At 40.6% G+C, this 22,500-nt stretch overlaps 1 protein-coding gene across 5 annotated transcripts in view; it reads right to left on the bottom strand.

Moving 5' to 3' along the window:
* DHX40 (DEAH-box helicase 40) overlaps window positions 1-22,500 on the bottom strand; it is a 47,710-nt gene that overhangs the window by 6,102 nt on the left and 19,108 nt on the right. For 3 of the 5 annotated variants that reach the window (XR_010923200.1, XR_010923199.1, XM_067565759.1), the window contains exons 2-17: window positions 15,568-15,783; window positions 15,058-15,203; window positions 13,552-13,671; window positions 11,546-11,776; window positions 11,253-11,319; window positions 9,918-10,049; window positions 7,660-7,759; window positions 7,061-7,147; window positions 6,353-6,535; window positions 5,683-5,763; window positions 4,753-4,910; window positions 2,719-2,833; window positions 2,330-2,438; window positions 1,906-2,000; window positions 1,254-1,323; window positions 244-472 (exon numbers count right to left, since the gene is read on the bottom strand). Coding sequence is in view for 3 of the 5 variants with exons in the window: in XM_067565759.1 (XP_067421860.1) it covers window positions 244-472; window positions 1,254-1,323; window positions 1,906-2,000; window positions 2,330-2,438; window positions 2,719-2,833; window positions 4,753-4,910; window positions 5,683-5,763; window positions 6,353-6,535; window positions 7,061-7,147; window positions 7,660-7,759; window positions 9,918-10,049; window positions 11,253-11,319; window positions 11,546-11,776; window positions 13,552-13,671; window positions 15,058-15,203; window positions 15,568-15,751 (2,107 nt within the window). In the remaining 2 variants the exon portion in view is untranslated. Of the gene's footprint in view, window positions 1-243; window positions 473-1,253; window positions 1,324-1,905; window positions 2,001-2,329; window positions 2,439-2,718; window positions 2,834-4,752; window positions 4,911-5,682; window positions 5,764-6,352; window positions 6,536-7,060; window positions 7,148-7,659; window positions 7,760-9,917; window positions 10,050-11,252; window positions 11,320-11,545; window positions 11,777-13,551; window positions 13,705-15,057; window positions 15,204-15,567; window positions 15,784-16,014; window positions 16,193-22,500 lie in introns of those variants that run through there. The other 2 variants (XM_067565760.1, XM_067565761.1) reach the window with 2 other exon arrangements.

The following is a 22,500-nucleotide window of genomic DNA, read 5'->3' on the forward strand; positions in this document are numbered from 1 at the left end:
TAAGTTCCATGTTCAAAATGCTTTTCTTCCAGTTACAGAAGAGTGCACAGCTAATGTTACTGACAGAACAGCAAAGTCAAAAGGGGTAGGTTAGCAAGCATGAAGTCACTAGCCTAGCTGTTGCAATACTCAGTATGCATTAGATGCCATCTCTCTCTCACTCACACCCCCCTAATATGGCTAAGAGAGGCAGTCGTCAATTTCTGATTCAGGTTTATGGAAAGCGAAGTCCAATTTGCTCACCATACTGTCGTTTGATGTCTTCCTTGTTTTTCCACTTGGTTATTTCCTCCTCCGTCACCTCTTCCCGTGCTACGCTGCTCAGTTCATATACATCAATTTCATGTAACTTAGGCAACAAGTCTTTGACCCACTCATAGCGAATAGGACACACCATCCTCACATACGTTTTAGATGTGACCAGGACATCATGGAAGATGATCCATTCAGGTTGCGGTTCCTGGTCATGAAGCTAAAGGTAACGTTATTCACTTTTTTCAGATTATTATCTTGATTTTCTTTCAATAAATGTGCTCTACAGATTGACAGCAGAAAAACCATGAGCCCTAATTCAGATTCTTGCCACAAAATGGTTAACAGCCGAACCCTTTCATCTTGCTCTCCTTCCCACTTCCCTTTCAAGAAATTACATTTAATCCTTCATGTCTTCCTATGGCTTTTACTTTTGAATGCTGAAACATCCAGTATTTAACCAGACTAATTCAGAACCTAGAATCGCTTTCAGTAATATTTATCAATAATGTTTTTCATTTCTAGAGTTTCTAGGAGAGGATCTCCAAGTACTTCAGACGCACGAATGGATTAATCCTCTTAAAAATCCTGTGAAGTAGGTTAATGTTATCCTGGTGTTGCAGATGAGAAAACTGAGGTATATAACTTAGTGACATGCCCAAAGTTACGCAGAAAGTCAGTGAGAACCAGAGACCAAACTCAGATAACTATCCGAGTTCTGGGTCATAGCCATTAGATCACGTTCCCTTTGTAAACCAAACATTTGTATGGATTCTGATTCTGTGCGATTCCCTACGGAAAGATGTGGTATATGCTAGTGTCTTACAGTACTGTGGCTGTGTGCAATGTTTCACACGGCCAGAAGCTAGCTTCTCTCTTACACCAGGAACAAACAAGACAAATATCAGCAAAGCAATTTGCATGGCCTGTTTTATTTTTCTATTTACCTGAAAAAACCACCCACAAAACCCTACAATTATTAGGGGATATAAATAACTTACGGCTGATGAAGGATGAATATGGACTATGCTACCATGTCCATCCATTGTGCAAAACGTCCTCCCTGCAGATCTAAAAGCACGGGAAACATTTTTATGCTCAGGTGTGGTTAGACCGCATCACAATCTAAACACGTCAACAGCAGGATATGTTTTAGCACAGACAAAATAACTTTTCCAGAAATGAGTGCAAAAGCTAGATGAGGATTAGAATTTCTCTTTCCTATTGCCATATTAACTCTCTTTTCAGTCTAAATTGATGCAGTGACAAATATGGTTTTAGTTTTCCATCTTGCTAACAGATGATCATTGTGACATCTGCAAAGCCCTTTACAATTATTAACTAGACCTCCCAACAACCCTACAAGGTGGGTAATTAAGTATCATCCCCCCACATTTCAGATATGAGACTGACGCACCAAGAAGTTAAGTGATTTTGCCAAAATCAGAATGAGAGTCAGTGGCAGAGCTGGCCCTGGAAATTAAGAATCCTGGCTTCCAGTCCTGCACTCAGACACCTTCTCTCCTGCAGTCACAAGTGAAGTTGACCCTTTTAATGAACTGTGGTACAGTTCTGATACTCTTTGTTTTGCTTTATAATCACATACCAACAAACGCAGCAAATCTTTTCCATCCAATTCCCCAAACTCCTTACCTTCTGGCTACATTGGTGAAATATCCCGTGCACAGACATCTTCTTAGTATCTCATTTTTGGAGCCATCAAAACACTCTCTTGGGAAATCTGACAGCTGCATAAAAAGCAGCACAAAATGGATTAGTGTCTTTGTTAAAGACAAATTGGTCACACTTTTTCCCCCTCAGGAGTTTAAACCTTTGTTTCATACTTCATAGTCAACCGTTTTATACGTCCTTCCTTTTGTCTTTTGCTACCATTACAGGACATATAAGGACAGGCTACAATGAGGGGTGTAGTTTAACAAAACCTAAACAGATTAGTTTAGATTAGGACAAAGATGGCAGCCATCTAGTGAAGAATCCATACTGCAGTACACATCTATCATAGGCACTCGTGCAAAGACAAATGCCATCAATTTACATTAAAAGGAAGTTTATTCACCTGTTTAAGCTTACTGGTTATTTCCTGAAGTTGTGCTTCCACAGTAAAAGCAGATTTTAAAGCTCTGAAGTGGACCCAATGTTTCTGGCACCAAGCTGCAGGAGACTTGCTGGGAATAGAGAGACTGGTGTTTTAAAGAGGCCTCTCATAAGTGGAAGGCAGCAAATTGCTCTTTTTTTTATTGTGGTCATACAAAGAGGGCAAATATACATATCCAGATACTTTGTAAATTCAGACAACGGATTCCTTGTACTGTATATATATTACAGTATGCAAACATCCTCACCTGCGCATGAGCACAGTAAATTTCTCTAAAGAAATTTAGAGAAGAAATTTACAGTATCAACTGCGAGTTCTATCTTGTATGTATTGAAAATACCCCTATGTACCTTGATTTGCACTGTTCAAAGATGTTTAAAAGGGTTGCAAAATCATTGAATCCTCCTGCCTGAAAGGACAGTTCTTGGTGTCGGAGTTCTGCTTCCTTTTGTTTCTGAGGCTTACCTGAGGAAATACGAAGTTATATTTCACTTTAACAAATTCAATTTTCATTTGTCACTTCTACCTTTGTTTTCTATAATCTTTTAGGTGCATCTGAGTCTTGGCTCTTTATTTAGATTAATTTAATACTCACTTCTCTCCCTCCACTCAGTTTTGTCTTTCCCACACCTGAGAACACATAGCTGCTATTAAAGCTATGATTAAAACGGTCAACCAACAATAAAGATGTAGCTTTGATGCAACTGCTAAACTCTTTCCTTGGGAAAGGAAAGTGGGTATTGTTCTGTCTCTTCAGCATTTCTCAGTGGTCATGTATAATGACAACATGAAAAAAATACAGAAACAGAGTTTAAAAAGTTTCTAGCAATCAAGTGAGTGAAAGATTTGATCATCTGAGCAGCAGGACCTCACATTTCAAATGAGACAGAAAAAACAGACCGGCTGCTGCTATTTGTGGGCAGTTTCATTTATTTGTTGAACCTAATTTATGTCAGGAGATCCAGACACCTTGGTGATCGATAGATTTAAAAAAAAAAAAAAAAAAGAAATCAATAGTTTGGCATAAAACTCAACCCATGCGTTTACAGGAACCTTCGTCTAACTGCAAGGAACATGCCATAGTAATCAATCTCAGAATTATGATCTCAAATTTTGAGCTTAAAGGATCCCCTCCTGCAACTGAACCCCCCATTAAAGACAGTTATGGCTGCTTTAGGCCAATGCAGTACTGCTGCACTCCCTGAGGCCACAACCACACAAACATGCAGGTATTTCATTTCAAACACAAGCAGCTCCATTGCAGTCAGCAAGAATACTCAGACACTTAGTTTTAAGCGCATGAGTAAGTGTTTGCAGGATTTGAGCCTATGCCATAATCCCTTGTTTCCAAATTGACGGGTCCATTGTTTAACAGGGTCTGGAGCCCCTGCACCAGTTTGTTAGCTGGCTGAAGAGGAAATGTGAACAAGCTGCAAAGGGTGCCAGAGGGAGAATAGGAAAGCAAAAGCAAGTCTAAGAGTGCAAGGAACTGCAGAGTACCATTCAACAACAAAAGCCCTCTGATAGCTCACTTTCAAGTTGCTGACTGTCTGCACTGCCTTTTTCTGCTGTACTAACAAAACCCAGTTAATACATTACAGAGATAACCAGAAATGGACAATGAACATGAGCAGAAAGGACAAAGGTCTCCCCAAGACTTTGCTACACACACTTTTTTAAAAAGCAAGTGAGCTCTGTGCTAGTGAAAGGTTCTGACCTGACAGCCCAGCAAAATTATTTCTTCTGTTTAGTCACAGAATTGGCATAGGACCAGCAGAAGTTCATGCTCCCCACACACTCACAATCCTGCCCCAGAGGGATCACATTCATTCTTTTAATCTTGTCAGCACTTGCTCTCTCACTGCAGAGTGACCAAAAGTGGATCCAGGTAGTGTCTGCTGTGATATTATTTTTTGTTATGATACTAGATCTGAGCCTGCCAACTGCACTGGCATCTTTCAACGGTGACACTCCCCACGCTGCTAGAGACTGTGTTTATGTAACATGCTGGTTTAGAATATGCAGCCATGTCTCCTTCTAGTGACTGGCCTCGTTGAGGATACAAACTTGCTCCTTACTGACAGTTCATGGAGTCGTTCTCTTAGTTCAAGTGATAGGCGCTTGTGTTTCTTTTGCTGAAGATTCCCAGGTGATTCCTACTGATGACTGAAGTGTATGTATGTAACAAGCTGTGGCTTCACACAACTAATGACATTAGGAATGGAAAACCAGTGAAGAAGTGAAAGACAAAATGCATAAGGAAATTAAAGATGTCTTCTCCAGACAGAGCAGTACATGTTGACCAATCACCTCCTGGCAGAAATTCTGCTCTGGGTAGAATCCACAGCCTGTACTGATCTGCTTCCGGAGAACAGGCGTCTTACCAGGTCGTATGAAGACATTTTCCACAGACAACACGGCAGCTATGGGAAGCAACAGATCTTCGCAGTCAAGAGAAGCTGCCTTTATGACAGCACAGGCCAGGTTTGGAGGGAGAGGAAATTGCACCAGAAACTCTCCCAGTCTTGTCACGTGGCCTCTCCTTATTGGGAAGAAAAAATTCAAGCATCAGATTGAAGAGAATCTGAAAGTCCAGAACCTAGGTACAAGACCCAAGTAGCCAGGACACATCTCCAACAGAGCCTTCATTGGCTTTTATACAAACACACACTCCCCAGAGGCCCAGGAGACAGAGGACTGGCAAACCAATACAGTACAGGAGCCTCTAGCTTAAACTCTCCCTCAGCTTGCCCATGTCCTGCTCATCTGCACTATCGGGGGGGGGGGGTTTTGAGTGCATCAGGAAAGCAGGATTAGTCTGAAGAATTCTTTATTTGTGTGAAGAATTCTTAGCTTAGGATAAGATGTGTGCGCACATCTGTCCTAAGTATTATATAGGCCCCATTACCATTGTGTCTTAAGTATCTCTCACACTTTAGTGTATTTAGCCACACAACAGCCCCGTGGAGTGCTGTTTTCCCCATTTTACAGATGAGGAAATGAAGCACAGAAAGACTAAGTGATTTCCCAAAGATCACCCAGGGAAATCTGGAGCAGAGCAGGGAACTGAATCTAGGTCTCCTGAAATGCAGGTTAGTGCCCTAACCACTGGCCCATCCTTCCTCTTAGATCAGAATATTCTATTCAGACAGAAAAATATTTAAGTTCATGGGCAAACTGATATGTCTCTATTGCTGAGGAAAGCAATCTAGCTTATGTTGCAACTCAACAACAGTACAAAATTAAGTCACAAAAAACATTTTTTTAAGTACCGAGGTTAAAAGGTAAAAAGTTTCTGTTTCTGCCCTTTTTACCTGTCAATAGCATCATATTGGTAAAGTTGCTTAAGAGCCTCTAAAATATTCCTCTCTTCAGGGCGGTCCAAATACGGGAACCTACAAACAGGAAGGCAGACTAAATTCCACTACTTGGGCTCAAGGTAGTTTGTTAAAGCTGTAAGTATTTTATATTACAATACTCCTGGAATCCTTCAATACTGTCAACAATCAAGGGAAACGTGTACATACACTCCTGCACACACTAGTTACACATTTCTCTTTAATGAAAAAAATAGCTTCCAGATCCCAAAAGAGTTGTGTCTACACACACAAATATATTTCTATTTACACACAAACACCCTGCACATGGGACACTAAAGTTAATTATTCCACACAGGTCAAGTTTTCGGCATACGAACCTCAATATTGTTCCTTTAAAACATTAAAGATAACTTTGGGGGGGTCTGTCAAAACTAGCTCCTGAAATAAAAGTAATCTAGAGCCCAAGACACAGCCTGACACCGAGATTTTTAGGAGAATGCCAGGAGAGCTGATGTTGTGGAACTGTCCCATTTGCCCTGATGCCTAATCCTGTTCTTGCTACCAATAGGCCATAGTGTGTTCTACTTTTTCTGGTGCCAATGCTCTCTAACATACATTGCCAAGATTCAAGAGAGAGATTACAATTTCCTCCCCCAGGGGTTACCTTATGACATCATGTACACCAAGGCACTTCAAAGTCAAGATCACAGACGTAAGACTAGTTCTCTTAATCTCTGGGATCATGTGATCAGGCATACACCGATCCCAGAATTCCTTGCTGTACACCCTGTAGCATTTTCCAGATGATGTTCTGCCAGCTCGGCCTGCTCGTTGCATTGCTTCACTCCTCCAAAAAGAAAGAAAAATAATACCGTGCATGTCATCGACATAGCAAAGCACCCTATAATTATGATCAATAACAGCAATTTGAGTGCCTCTGGATGAAGAATTGCACAGGAATATTGAACAGGAATCCTGCTATGCAAAATGTAACAACATGAAGAAATAGTCCTGTGTTGGGCAAAACTTCCTGAACTTCTGTGAATTAGTTGTGCTCAGTGTTAGAAAGAGGATGTGTAAATCATTGTTCAGATTATAGATAATATATGATGAGTTCTTCCTCACTGCTCATGATTAAAATTAAAGTGCCACGCTCTACTAAATTGTTTTATTTACTGTCTCTTATGTTTTCTAAATATTGTCCTGATATAGCTGCAAATGAAAGCTAAATGCGCTGCAGTGTCTCCAAGATCTCTCTGCTCTTCTTTCCATCAGGAAAATGGCAGACAAGCTGTACATTCAAAGCAGCTTTCAAAGACAATCTGAGGATTTTTCTCAAACCAGACAGCAAATTACCTTTCTTCTAACTTACTTTGAAATGGGAACCACCTCCAGTATGTCCAAGCCAACTCTGGGGTTATGATTTAACTGCTTCACGAATCCACTATCAACTACATACCTGGGGGGAAAAAAAAAACCTAGTAAGAGGGACCTAGTTCAGGCAGTGGCTTAGGTTCCTTATCCTCAGACCATAGTAACCTCAGATGAATGCGGTTGGTCTGTAAACATGGAAGAAGATAGTCGCCCTCTGCTGGCTAATTACGGAACTACAATGGGATGGATCGAGGAAATTTCTCATGTAGGGCTTGTCTACACAGAAATTACACTGACTTAACAGAATTAAAGTACTGGGTTTTGGTTTCAAAATAAGAAAAATCTGATATTAAGAACTCAAACCTATTTAAGAGTGCCCAAGCAAAGGGGTTGCATCAATTTCTTAATCAGTTTAATAACCACATTTCTGGTCTGCATAAAGAGAACAGTCACTTACTGAAAAAAGAGCACGTAATTACTCAGCAGGATCAGAACAACAGAAACAGAAGGGAAATACCGGATCAGGTTTTTCAAATCTAATGCAAGTTTAAGTCATTCCCTCAGTTACAGCTTTTACCAAGGATAGGAAATAGGTACCTTATTCCATCAACTGTCAGAGATGTTGCAGCAACGTTTGTGGATATGACACATTTTCTAATGCCTGGAGGAGGTGGCAAAAATATTCTTCTCTGCTGATCTAAAGAGAAAAAGAGCCCATCAAATAACCCTTTATGTCAGTATGCAAAAAAAAGTCAAATTCCATCTCCAGGAAAGACAAGATTACCCACTAAAGATGGAAAATTAAATTAAAAGATGGAGGTCTTTGGGTTGAAAGTAAAAGGTTAGTGAGCCAGGAGATGAATTTCAAAACAAGCACTGCTTTAAAATACTTGCTGGGAATGACATCACTTCTTCTCTATTGTTAGTTCTTTAAGAAAGTCTCTAGCTTAACTGCTTTTAAGTACAGCCCTTTTGGACAGCTCTTGTGCAAGAAATATACAGAGCTAGCGAGCCAAGCAGGATGCCAGTTCTATATGGAGTGTTTAAGAAGGATTTAAAGCATGCTAAGAATCAAACAATCTGAGGTCTCTGGTCTTAAATTGCAGTAAGATAATACCACATTTCCCTCTGTCTTATTTAGAAGGAAATTTTCAAAGGCACAGATGGGAGATGGGCATCTAACTTTCCTTTGTGCTTTTGAAAATCTCTCCCTAGAGTCATGTTTATATTTAGATTTTAAGTTCTTTGGGGCATGGCCCATCTTTCTGTTATGTGTTATTATATAGTACCAAATACAATGGGGCTCCTACGCACTAGCACAATACAAATAATAAAACAATTGTAGTCTTCAAGCACCAACCTAGTACCTATGGTGCTATAAAAATAAATAGCTCCTCTCTCATTCAACCCTCATTTTGTCCTTTTGGGAGGGAACAAGGTCTGCAACCTCCCTGCATGTCATCAACCAATATACGCCCTACAAATGTTTCCAGGCTATGAAATTGCTGCCTTACTCTTCTCATGTATATTTGTTCTGCCTTTCAGCATTCTACACATTTCACCCACACAATTAATATCAAATTCGAGATAATCTGAAAACACAGATTTTTATAAGGATCACAAAGCCTTCACTTTTGAACTCTTCAAAAGTAGCATGTATCTTATTAGGCAGTGACACTGCAGACTGACTTAGTTCAGTAACGTACATCTTCTATATAGGGTAACACCACATTCTGTGCATCTTCTCTTCTATGTATAATCTTATTGTCACATCTTATTGGCAAGACTTTTTTTTTTTTTAAGTTAATTTTTTATTAAGATTAATTAGAGCAACACAACTGAGCAATTAAGTCAAACCCTTTTTTTAACAGCTACCAAACATACTTTAATTGAAAATGTGTCTCATCTCCCCCAATAGACATTATCCACAAATTGTATGTGAAGCTTTTGGAATAATACTTTATTTTTTAAAAGCAAATCCTGGTCTGAAAATTAGAAGGACTTTCTGCCACTCAACACCCCTGTTAGCCAGTTAGAGCAGAGTTAATGAACTTTACAAGAGTCCCATCCAGTCCTCAGGTGGAGGGACAGTAGCTGTAACTGGAATCCTTCGGGCAAGTATGAGGGTCTACTTATAGGTAGGGAATCCTCAAGCTTCTAGTTATGGCACGAGAATTTCCCCTGCTGGGAACAGAAGAATGCAACAGCTTTATAAGAGACATTACAAGTGCTTTTAGTACAGGACATACAATGTGTCATTATGAAAAGGTATCGACAGGATTGACTATTTAATAGCTTTTTGCCAACTGCCATTATGTACAATACAATACAATTTTTTTTTTGTTAGAGAAAACAAAGAATATCTTTTCCTACCAAGGCTAAAGGGGGAATTTCAGAGAGGCAGAACGTCATTATCAATGTTGAGGTTTGGCCAGGACATCAGAGCCGACACGTTCTTGTGAACACCACTATGACATTTTTAATGACCGCACACAGTCAGAACTTTGCGTTTTGGTACAAACCGAAAGACTGAACTTTCAATTGCAAAGCATTTACTTTCCATGCTGGGGCTGTCATTCTGGACTGATTTGGACAGAAGAGCACCTTCTAAGCCACCACTATTTCCAGCAGCACATGGATTTTAATTCACGGTCCCCAAGCAAGAACTGACCAGGTCAGATTAGGATTAGCTTGTGACAATGCTGCTTTATTGGTCTTTCAAAAGGTAAGCAAATGGGTGGATTATTTCCATTCAAAATAAAAATATTTGACCAGGATGTCACATAAAACAATTAACTGCAGCTGAAATCTGCATGAACTAAACATAACATTATGTTTAATTCAATAAGTCTTACCTGTTGGCATTGACCCATACAATGGTAAAATAAGCAAGCCTTCGACAGAACAATCTTGCACATCATAGCGGTAATCAATAGATTCTGCTTTCTGGAAAAGTAAGTCACAAGTTCTTTCTATCTCAGATTGACCTAAAGCAAAATATAGAAGCACTTAAAACAACTATTTAGTGAGGACCTTATCTTGTTAGTTTGCAACAGCTCTACACAATGTTGTCATTTACAGGTATTATGGAGATGTCAGTACAACTGCAAGGGTAAGGGAACATTTGGGCAAGTTATTACCTTAACTGGTCATTTCCAGTCTTTTCAAGCTGGGTTTCTACTTAGGGTTTTTCTGCGTAACTGCACTGGTTTAGATATGTATTTTGTATCAGGGTTTTATTAATTATTTCAGCAACCTGAATTATAAATTAGATTTTTTGCCAGGGGGATTATTTAAGGCATTTCTTTTTTCCAGAAGAGACCAGGGAAAACTTATACTGGAGTTCATCTTCTCCCACATTAGAAAGAATTGATCAATATGATTATTTTGTTTGTTTAAAACCCCTACTGAAATCAGTGAGAGGTTCTGGTGCGCAAGGAACATAAAAACGGCCTTAGTGACACACCAATCAATTTGTTTCCTCTTCTCACATCCCATAAAACAAGATTCCATGCTTCCTAGTAAGGCAAGCTGTGTAACTTGCTATACAGAATCTTTCCTTTACAAAAGGCAAAAGAGCTGATATACAACTAGACGTAGTTTATTTTCAACTTTTTGGCTAATACCACTTCTCTCAAGGGACTCTATCCTGCCCTGGTAGGGGGTTGAACTCTGATCTTGCAGTTCTGCACTTATTCTGAAAGACTTTTGGTTGGGTTTATAAAGGAGCAGGGAGGTAGTTAGGGCATGTTTCTCCTGACACATTAGGAGAGGACAAATGTTAAGAGTTGAGACAATAAATGTTAGAGGGATATAACCACTGTTGGAAAAGCTATTCAAACAAACAGCTTTAGGGGAGGATTTTTGGAAGTGTCTCAGTGACTTAGAAACAATGTTCTATTGACTTTCAGTGGGACTTGTGGTCCTAAGCCACTTAAACACTTTTGAAAATCCCACCCACAATCTTTAAAATCACTATATGTTCGCCACAGCCACTTTCTCTACAGTTGCCTGCCATGCCCTAGTTCAATTGTTCATTGCTGCAGTTATGCACCAAGACACAGCCCTAATGCCCTCAGTGCCTGCTGTTCTGGGATGATCTGGGCATCCAGCAGTAAGACAATTCTTCCTGTTGGAAAGGTCATCATTTGGCACAGGATAGAGTTTTTGAAGGAAAAAAGAATTCTCACCAGTCAGAAAAACCAAGATGTCTCCTGCTGACTCATTCAAGTGGATATCCAGGGTCACTTTTACAGCCTGAAACAAGCAGCACTAACAGGATTATCTGCTGGAATTAGAGCTTCTCTCACTCGTAATTGACAGTATAAACCAACTCCCTCCTCCCTCTTTTCACCACAAAAAACTAGAAAGCTTGAGAAACCAGCCTTGCATGAAGTGTTTAATACTTCATGCAGAGGTGAACTCCTCATTATACAGCTAACAGAAAGAACATGACAAACAGGCAAAGGAAAATAAGCAATACCTCTGTAACGTAGGCAGAGCTTTCTGCATCCTTTGGGCCAAGCAAGCTGCAGAATATCTCTTTGACAGGGTAATTCCTTCCTGGAATGTCCACCACAGTGCAGCCCCCAAAGAACTCTGAAAACTTGTCTACTTCCAGGGTGGCTGACATCACCACCACCTTCAGAGCTTTCCTTCTGTTGTGAGGCGTCTTCTGCTGGAATAGTTTCTTCAGCAAGCCAAATAAAATGTCCTGAAATAAAGTGACTTTATCTTGGCATCTTAACTCTCCTGAATACACAGCAAAAATGCCCACTGAAATACATGGGGAGGGGTTGGTTTTATCCCAGAACCACTGGTAAATGGGACAAGATTAAGCAATGTGCTTTGGGGGCAAATGTGCTTAAAAAGTTCTTTTCCTTCTTGTAAATAGTCTGATTGCTCTCTAAAGCTTAGAAACAAAATGCTTAGTAGCCTTAAAGAAACCTAAGTTTTTTCCACAGCTATGTAACAGCAAGCTGACTCGGCAGTTAAAATACCTTCTCTCATTCCTAATTCTCCTTTCAGCTGCAAAAAGGCAACTGCTTTTAAAGCAGTGTCAATACTTTGATATTAGTTCCCCCACTTGAAAATGGCCCTTCGTGGTGTTTACGGTGCACTCAGAGGTGATGTCTCTTTCCTCAGTTGTTATGCAAAAAAATCAAATGCAGAAAATTGAAGTATGGAAAGGTGTGGGAAGAAATCAGACCCACAGGCAAACTGTCAGAAGAATCTAACCCCTTCCCCCTCATGCTCCTATCTCATCACCCACCGAAGGAGAGACTTGTAAAGTGTAAATGTGCTTTGGTTTAATCCCTTTGACTTAATGCCAAAGTTTAACAGAACACTTGGATTTACTGGGATAGAACATTGATTGCTGCCATTTATCAGTGAAAACATGGCTGTAACAGGATAAAAAAAGTGTCAAAACCAGATGTGCTACAAACTACGTGTGCTACCAATGGCATGCTTTCAGCTAGCATGTTTATTTAAAAAAACTGCCATCCACTTTGTGCAGTGGAACCTTGCTAGTAACATTCCCGCTGGAAAAACTGACAGTTTGATTGCTGTTTTTGAACAGAACTGTAGTTAACAGTACCAGGCATAGTGCTGATAGGGCCCTAAACAGTCAGAGGTTGCCAATTCAGTAAAGAAGAAGCTAGTTCATGCTGTGGTGAAGTCATAAGAATAAACCAGATGCAGAGAAGATCACTGGTTTCAGAGGAGAGCCTCACTCCCAGCCAGAAGGCCTTGGGAACTGTGCAACAGCCAAAGGAAGGAATAGGTAGCTCACAACCATGGAGAAAGTGACCCAAAATGAACAGGCTAACAGAAGCACTACAACCTCACATAGAGAAGGTCACTGTAGCATAGGTTTTTTTCTTCTCTTTGAATGTCTTGAGGTTTACAGTTTGTCTATCTGGATGGCTCAGATAAGGGAGGCAATATGTTTAACGGTTAGAAGAGTGGGCAAGGAGTCAGGACTCCAGGGTTCAAGTCTAACCTCTGATGCCAACTCACTAATAAATCATTATGGCTCAGTTCAAACCTTTCAGTTGTTCTTGTAAAATGTCATACAGGAAGGTCGTGAGGTTTAGTTATCATGTAAAGCATTTTGAGATCCTTAAATGAAAGATGCTATCAAGGGACAGAGTACAATCTCCTCTAGGAACTAAGGACCATCATAAGCCTCAACACTTTCCACTCCAAGTGCCAGGTGTGTTTCTTTGATCTTGCTCTCTCTCACAAATACATAGCAATGTGTACTTTACTAAAAAAAACCCAAAACCAACCTACCAAAACAAGACACCCCACTGCAAACATTTCTCCCCTTGGGGAAAGGATGGGAAAACAAACTCATGACAGATGTTAGTCATATCACTTTATGCACTAAGGTTATGCGTGCAGCATAAGAATCTATAAAGAACAAAACTGCAAGTTTTGTTTTAGTGATAGTGAATGATGTGTGTCAAATAAAGTAACACTCACTGTGCTTAAGCTCCGCTCATGGGCTTCATCCAGTATAATGACACTGTATTTGCTAAGATGGAGGTCTGCCAGTATCTGTCTCAGTAAACAGCCATCAGTCATATACTTGATTGCAGTACCCTGAATAGTTTAACCATCCATTCAGTTATTGCCCTGCATATGGATTTCATTATATACAGTCACTTATCAGGAGTGACTATGGATTGAAGTTGATCATTTAGAATTTGATCCAGATTCAGTGAGAGACCTAGTATGCTATAATTAACATGCTAAGCCACATCTACAAAAGGCACTTGCTAGGTTTTTTGAAATACTTTACAAATACACAAAGTCCATTATTTAAAACATTTATTAAGTGCTTATATTTCTAATCTGTGCAGTTCTTTTCTTCTCTTCTAAATTGAAGAATCTCAGCATCACCTCCTAATGACAGTCCAATAATTCTCATTACAAAATCATAATCAAGTATTTACCTACCATACATATTCAGACTGTTTAAAAATCAACCTTCTTTATGTGAATTTGTGGATTCTGTGGAAATGCTTCAGGTGTAATGTGCTATGAAAACATGTACAGATTATAAAAATTCATTTGAGCCACATTTCATAGGACCATAAGAACAGCCATACTGGGTCAGACCAGTTTTCCATCTAACCCAGTATCCTGTCTTCTTACAGTGGTCAAAGCCAGGTGCTTCAGAGGGAATGAACAGAACAGGAAATCACCAAGTAATCCATCCCAATTTCAAGCTGCTAAAGTAGCATCACCACCAGAGATTCACAGCAATGTGCATACAGAATGCAATTAAAACAGACCTCCTAGATGGCAGAAAGCAATTTTAGATTTAAACTAATCCACAAAACAGATCATGAGTGTCCAAACTTTGAAGCAAGCACCTTTATGTAATATGCAATGTGCATGTAACTCAAGGACAGCCTCACTGAAAGGTACTTCCTCATAACTTTATTTTATAGAGAGCCACCCAACTGAGGTCATATTGGCAACTTGGCAGGAATTCAAGGGCTGCAACTGATTTGTATTAAACTGTATTTGATTTATATTAAACTCTTAAAATGGAGATGTGCCTCACAGAGACTATGGGGCCCACAATGCAATGATTTAATCTTACTCCATTAAGAGATTACAGTAAATCCTCAGAATACGAATACCTTGGGAATAAAAGTTATTCGGAACTCTGAACAAAACATTATGGTTAGTTTATAACTGAATATTGACTTAATATAGCTTTGAAACTTTACTATGCAAAAGAAAAATGGTGCTTTCCCTTTATTTTTTAGTCGTTTTTGTTTCACAGTACAGTACTGTATTTGCTTTTTGTGTGTGTGTGTGTGTGTGTGTGTGTGTGTGTGTGCGTGCGTGCGTGCGTCTGCCTGATTGCATACTTCCGGTTCCAAATGAGGCATGTGGTTGACTAGTCACAGTTCATAACTCTGAGGTTCTAGTGTATTTATTAATGTTATTTTTAAAAATAATCTCCAATCATACCTCAGAAGTGCAATCATCAAAGCGGATCTGATATCCCACTATGCTTCCCAGTGAAGAGTTCATCTCCTCAGCCACTCTCTGAGCCACAGACACGGTAGCTACTCGCCGTGGCTGAGTCACACCAATCACTCCATGCTCCGCAAAGCCTACAAAAGGCAAAGAAATTGCATCAATTAATTACCTTTGTGGTATGTTAACTGTTGCTAATACATTTTTAAAGGCTTCACTGACTTATCTCCTCCTCCTCACATACACCAGTGAAATTCAACGCACATCATCTTTGTTCTAAGATTTTTTTTTTTTTAAATATATTTTTCCCTGAGCTATTTTGCTAACAATTTTTGGAGAGGGGAAAGACTAGCATTTGTGGGCCTCCTGGAAAAAGAAGGGACAAGAAACTAGAAAATTACTTAAATATTAAAAAGTATATTAAGAATATTGTCTAATTGAAGGGTTTTATGCTTCACCAGTAAGACAACTAGCATTTTACGGAGGAAAATAAATATTTACCTTCTTCAAATAGATACTTAGGGAGCTGGGTAGTTTTGCCACTCCCTGTCTCTCCAGTCACAATAAGAAATGAATTGTCTCTGACAGCCTCAACTAGTTTCTTCCTGTATCTGTGAATAGGAAGGGCTCTGAAGCCTGACTTTCCTTTGTCCTTTTCCTTCGGGCAACTGCATTTTCTCTCCATTGGGGTGACAGTTTGAGAGATCTCCTATGATGCTGAGATAGATAAATACCCAAAGTTATAATTACATGCATGTCTGATATTTGTATCACAGTACACAGTAAGCATTCTACATTTCACATTAGCATTAAACAGGGAAAAACAGGTCCTCCCTCAAACTAATCCGAATGGAATGAAACTCAGGAGCTAGCAGAAGGTGGAGTCAGCTCAGGACATTTTTTAGACAGCTTCCCAACAGCGACATTCAATCCCACTAAAACACAAACCTGGGGAGCCTCACAGGAGAGGCAACACTCCACCCTCTCGTCAGGACGACTAGTGCAGACACCGAACTCCACACACTGGGTTTGTGGAGGTGAAGGAGCCCCCGGCCAAACCTGGCAGCGCACTGGCAAACACAGCTACATTTGAACACTGCGTACATGCCCCCCACCATCCCACACGCCCCATTGTCCAGGGTAGGGGGCCGGGCAGGAGCCTTGACACACCGCCCCGCCCCAACAACCGGGGCAGCGAGGGGGCCGGCCCCTGACACACACACCCCGCAGCTCCCAGTAACTAGGAGAAGGAGAGGGCCTGGCAGGAGCCAGACACCCCCACCCAGACCTTCCAGTAGCCAGGGGAGGGCCGGGGGGCGGGCAGGCGCCATGACACGCACTCCCCCAGCCCCCAGTAACCGGGGCAGGAGCCATGACACATTCACACCCCGCAAAGCCCCACGGACGGGACGCAGCGCCATTACCACCCCCCGGCTCGCAGCTGGCCACCCCCAACTGAATGCCCCCCTCCTGCGCCCACCTGAGGGGGCGGGGCTTCCCCATACCTTTGCACGGCAGGTACCTGCCACGTGACTCCGGCGACTTCCGCCTCCCAGCTCGGCGGAAGTATGAGACCGGCGCGCGCTGATAACGCACCGTGTTGACTCGGGGGCGCTGCAGCCGCCGGGGAGACGGAGAAGTTTTGAAACCCCGCCCCCCTCCTCCCCAGGCCACGCCCCCGTCCGACCTCATCGCCTAGCGCCTCCGCGGCTCCGCCCCTGCGCGCGGCCCGATCTGCCCGGGGCCCGGGCTTGGCTCCGCCCCCTATGAGCTGCGGGACACGGTCCCTGCCCCGAGGGGTCCCGCCGCCCCAGCGGCTCTGCTCTCTCCGTGCCCGGCGGGGCCCACAGCTGCCCTCTGAGCGGCCGGGCGCCCTCTTACCTGCACTAAGGCCCTGCCCCTGCTGTGCCCAGCCCCACTCATTCACCCCAGCGCCCCCAGAGTGCAGCACCCCACGGGCTGGGGGGGTCGCACTTTACCCCCACTTGTCCTGGGTGCACAGGATGGTGCAAGATCGGGGTAAATAAGGTCCCGCCCCCCCCCCCCCTTTTGTTTAAATCCTTACCGCTGTCCCTACATAAAAACTTGATTATTCAAACCAAAAAAGCGTGTCACTTGTCCTGGCTGACGCTGGTAGCTGCATTTCACTTCGCTTGGAGAATGTGAATACCGCAGCCCGCTTTAGTTTATTTATCCACACTCCTTAATTGGTTTCACTTTCTGGTTCTCAGCCACTAGCCTACAGGATGCAGTGTTTGCTGCACACCCGGTAGGGGGCTGCTTAAATCAGAACAAGAAACACTTTTTGTTTAAATAAAAAAAGGTTCAGGGAGTGTTTGAACTACCTGCAAGTGACCCTTTAATAGGAAAATCTTTCCCGAAGAACAATACATTATCACAATATAATTGGAAATATTACTATCCAGTTTCAAACTTAACAACATGGTAAAGTGACATTAAATATATGATGAGACAAAGATCATCTGGACACAATCAAAAGCCTCCTTTGGCTTAATACAATTTAATACACATCTGTGACATTTTTATTTTGATTGAAGAACCTCTGCTGAATGTTTTTCTGGTTTTGATACTCTTGTGTGTAAACCCCAATATTGCCTGAAGGTGGCAAACGAGGTATACTTAACCATTATAAGGTACAAAACACAAATCCTAAAGTAAAAGATAAATGCAGTATTACTGCTTCCATTGAAAGTAAGATTTCTATGATATTTAAACAGTAAAATCAATAATCAAAGGATTAAATATGGTGAAGGACAAGGGTTTGGATGGCACTTCCTTTCATCAATATATCCACTATTGTTAGAAAGAATATGCTGAAATTGTATGAACATCCTAAGAGTTAGTCTGTCTTTAAGAACCATCTTTATATACATTAAGAATGTTTCACCTCTCATTGGGATAAATAAGTGATGAAATATCACATGGTAAATTTGTCTTATCATGTAAGCACAGAACAGGAAGCTAGAAACTCCTAGGTTCTAATCCTACATCTACCACTGACTCTTCTTGCCATTGTGGGCAAGCAAATTAACCTCTTTGCCTCAGTATTGCCATCTATAAAAATGGGGATAATATTTACATATAATATTACATAATAGCTCACAGGAAGTTGCAAAGACTGAGTAGTTAATGTTTGCAAAGCACTTTCAAGATAGAATGTAATATATCACTGCCAAATATCATCATCATTAGACATCTCCAAACATACGTACACACTTGTTATGATCAGATCACAGTGCTGTGAACCACTTGTATACAATGACAAAAACTCATCTAGTAGCCAATAAGACACAAATTGCTCATCAACAGCTGACAAATCATTCACATACTGTTCTGTCTTGCATCTTTCATATTCCCATGTTTGATAACAAGATATTCAGACACTCAGCAACCATAAATTCTCCCTATCTACCTGAAAGCTTCTACAAAAATTACCCAAAATGACTTTTATATTCATTTGGGAGCATGAAAAACATATTCAGTTTTACATCTAAATTAGAATAATCAGTATAGTTCTGTTCACTCAGGATACAGTTTGGACTGTGACAATACACAGTGTGCTATGACTTCATTTTATGAATATGTACCTAATTTATTATTACCTTAAAATGTGCTAATGTTATGTTGCTACTAGTAACTCACTTGGTTAATGGCATTCAAATTAACTGTTTTACTATTCCCCAGTGAGGACTAAAAACATCCCATCATTGCATTTTCTTGGCACATTTTCAGAGATGGTAATTTATTAAGTGATGTTCATATGTACATGGTTTTTCTTCCTAACAGGTTTTATTTTAATCACACATGACTCACACTTTGTGCGCAGGCAGTTTTACACTGTAACGGTTTATGGAGCCAGGTGAGGTGATTTTTTTGTTTTGTTTTTTTCCTCTGAGAGTAGGGATGACATGTTTGGGTTTAATCAAACTCTTTGGCAGTCTTGAACTTTGTCCTTGCAGTAGATCGTGCCTTTTAATAAAAAGTCTCACCCTGCTTAAACATTAATGAATTCACCCCACGACTTCTTGAGATATTATTACAGTTTTGCAGATGGGGAAAACAGAGACAGATTAAGAGGTTTGCACTCACAGTAAATTGGGAGAGCTGGGAATAAAATCCAGGAACCTTAGCTACAATTCCTTGCCCCAACCACTAATAGCTGCTATGCTAATAAATGTGCTATGCAGGGTTGCACTGTTGCTTTTAGGTTTGCTAAAAAAACTATAAATTGCTCTTGGCCTAGGGATTAGGTTTAGACACCACTGCAAATTTGCTCAGTGAAAGAGGACAATGCTACTCTGCCACCTACCCATGCCGAATTATGCTGGATATGCAGAAGTGAATGCATTTTGTTGTCTGGTGAATAGAGAAATAGTTGGGTATAGGAAACATTTCAGTCCTTAATTATACAAACCTGTTTTATCACAGCCTTCTTAGAGGTGAACTCTGAATTCCTTGCAGAATTTCCCTTTCCTTGCTCTGGAAGAGATGGTCTGTTCCATGATGAATAGAACACCTCTTGATGACTGGGGAGAAAACTTACATCTATTAATTACACTGAACAAGTGGAGACAGATAATCACTCTGAGCCTGGAATCTCCATGTATGGGAGCTGTCAAGAAGAAAGATCCCCAAGCTTTAATTGGTGGCAGACAAACTTAACATAAGCCTGTGTTGTACATAACCCAACCAATCAATAGTTTTCCTTTTTCTGATGTCCATTATGTTAATACCCATTGTTTGTGTCACTAGCTATGAGTCAGCAACATTATTCAAAAGATCTGTATCCCTACCTAGAGGATGGTTGTTCCAGACAGTATTACTTGTAGGATTTTTCCAGGAGAATCACAGTTGAAAGTAAATGCCTCCTATACTCTCACTGATTTCATCTTATAATAATACTTAGCAGTTCTATAGCACTTTCAAAGTAGGCATTTAAAGTGCTTTACAAACAGACAAATTTTGCCCCCAAGCCCCATTATGAGGTTACTAAATATTGTCTCCTTTTGCAGATGGGGAAATAGGGACATGGAGCTTATTCTTCAGTCTTCATATTGAGTAGGCTGTGTTCATGTGTTGAGACCCACTGAAGGCAAAGAGACTTAGTCAATGCTCAGGAGGTCAGACTAGATGATCATAATGGTCCCTTCTGGCCTTATAATCTATGAATCTGAGAGTGCTTCTCAGAATGAGTAATGGTTATAGAATCAGGCCCTCATGCCCCAATCCTGCAAAGACTTATCTTTAATTTTATGCAATTGCATAGTCCCATAGATATGAAGAATAACAGGGCTAAATTATTTTTTATCAAACTATAATTTATTCCTTTTCATATTAAATCTTGCCTATGACATTCCTGCTTCGGTTAACATTTCACTATCATACCATACTGCCCTTACACGCATGGCCAGATCATCCGTTTTAAATTTTACTACAGACTCAGACACACAACATACACAAATGAGTGCTGTGCTTGTTGGAGATGCCAGGTGCAAATTGTGAATAAAAAGGTCACTGGGGGTTAATACTCAGGCTCAGCTGTTTGCAATCTCTCTCTCAATTGCAGAAATCTAGTAATGCACAGATGGCTTGGGTGCTGAGTATTATAAACTGTATGACTCTCTTTTGAAGCCACTACCTATGAGATATCATGCAGTCTTAGTGGCAAAAAAAAAGTTTTCTGCAATCCTTAAAACATTCTTGATCTCGATAACATTATATATACAGATGAATAAAGACAAGGGTCCAAAACAGCATTCTTATAGACCACAGCAGTGCAGACCTTAGAAGAGTCTAGATCTTAAAATCTTACCAAAGATTCAGTCCTTAAGATTAAAACATTTCCTTCCCAGTCTCCTCTCAAAAGATCAGCCAGGGTTAATTAGAAATAGGTGCTTGGTATATAAAAGTACACAGCATACTGGAGGCTTTCTGGTCAAAAAAATCCATAGTATTAGCCTTTTTAGATGCTGAAATGACATTTATTAGAGTCTTCTGGTTTTTTTGGGTGTTTTTACCCTCATAACTTGCATATGTTTAGATTAGGGACACATTTTGTACAGTGGATTCAAAACCTAAAGCCTTTAATTAATGTCAGTAGCCACAGCTTCTCTATTATTTTCCTTGGAAAGAGGAACCAAATAGATTGTTTCCTTCTCCCCACTGCTGCACTTGCCCAGCCATAGAGCACCTAGCTACGTAATTTCAGAACTGCCCCATCCTTCAGGAAGTCCACCTTAAGCATTGCACGGTATGTTCTCTTCAAATCCTAGTTTTTCTATACCTGTAGTAATGAAAGATATTAAGGAATTTTCAGGCCTGCACCTCTGTTATAACTATTCATAGGCTTTGAAGATATCCCTGCATATCAGATCTCATCCCTTTTCTGATTTCCTTATCAAATGTGCAAAAAAATCAGTAATTTACTTAGGCTTCCAATTCCTACTAGATTGCACCAGATCTGTGATTTAAACATACACCTGCTAACAAGAAAATAACTAGATAAGAAACACTCTTCACACAAGAGCTCTTATTTCTGGCCTATACAAAATCCTTGGGACCGATTCTCCGTGACTCCAGTCCTGCAGTTGGTGCAGGGACAAGGAGAGGTACAAAAGTGGCCCTAAATTTACCTTTGTTCTGCCTATATTCTGTGGAGCCAGAGGCCTGCTTGGTCTCTGATGCAATTCAGAGAACTCTCAGGTATGCTATAACTTACACGTTATTTCCCACTGCCCCTTATGGACTCTGAAAAGCAAGAAACAATTGTAGGGCAGTATAGTCTGACCACACTCAGTTAGCTCGGCACTTGGAGCAAGACTGGCATAAGCCCCCATGTTGGCTATATGGGAGACTGCTTGAGCATGGATTTATTCTAAAGACCTCTTTAGGGCCTATTTCAGATACCTGAGTGGCCCCTTTCCACCACACCTACTACCCCACAGTGGGATGAACTTAAGAGTTTCTGGCAGCAAGACACTGGTAAAGAAATCTCCCTAGAAAACCGGCAGGACACATTTGCCTCACTAAAATTGGGACAAATTCTGCTTTTAGTTACATTGGTGTAAATCTGATGAAAGTCCACTGAACTCTGTGGAGTCACTGTAAATTCACAACAATGTAAATGACTGCAAAATTTCTCATTAGGCTTTTGTGCCATTTGTCACCATGGTATCTGAGTGCCTTAGTCTGTGTCTCTCCATCTTATTAGACCTAATATAAATTTCTAAATAGAATTCCCAGCAAATGCTTCAAGACTGCCTGACACATGCTCCTTCAATGGGGACATTCCGTCATTGTGTTTAGAACAGTCTAGACATTGCCAAGTTTTTGATAGAAATCTGTGATTATTTATTCATATCTTATAATTAGGTTGATATTCTGCCTTTAGTACATGATCCCTCCTAAATGACA

This window comes from Emydura macquarii, unplaced genomic scaffold (assembly GCF_026122565.2).
Source record: "Emydura macquarii macquarii isolate MOO-44397 ecotype Brisbane River unplaced genomic scaffold, CSIRO-AGI_Emac_v2 contig_2699, whole genome shotgun sequence".
Taxonomy (NCBI): Eukaryota; Metazoa; Chordata; order Testudines; family Chelidae; genus Emydura; species Emydura macquarii.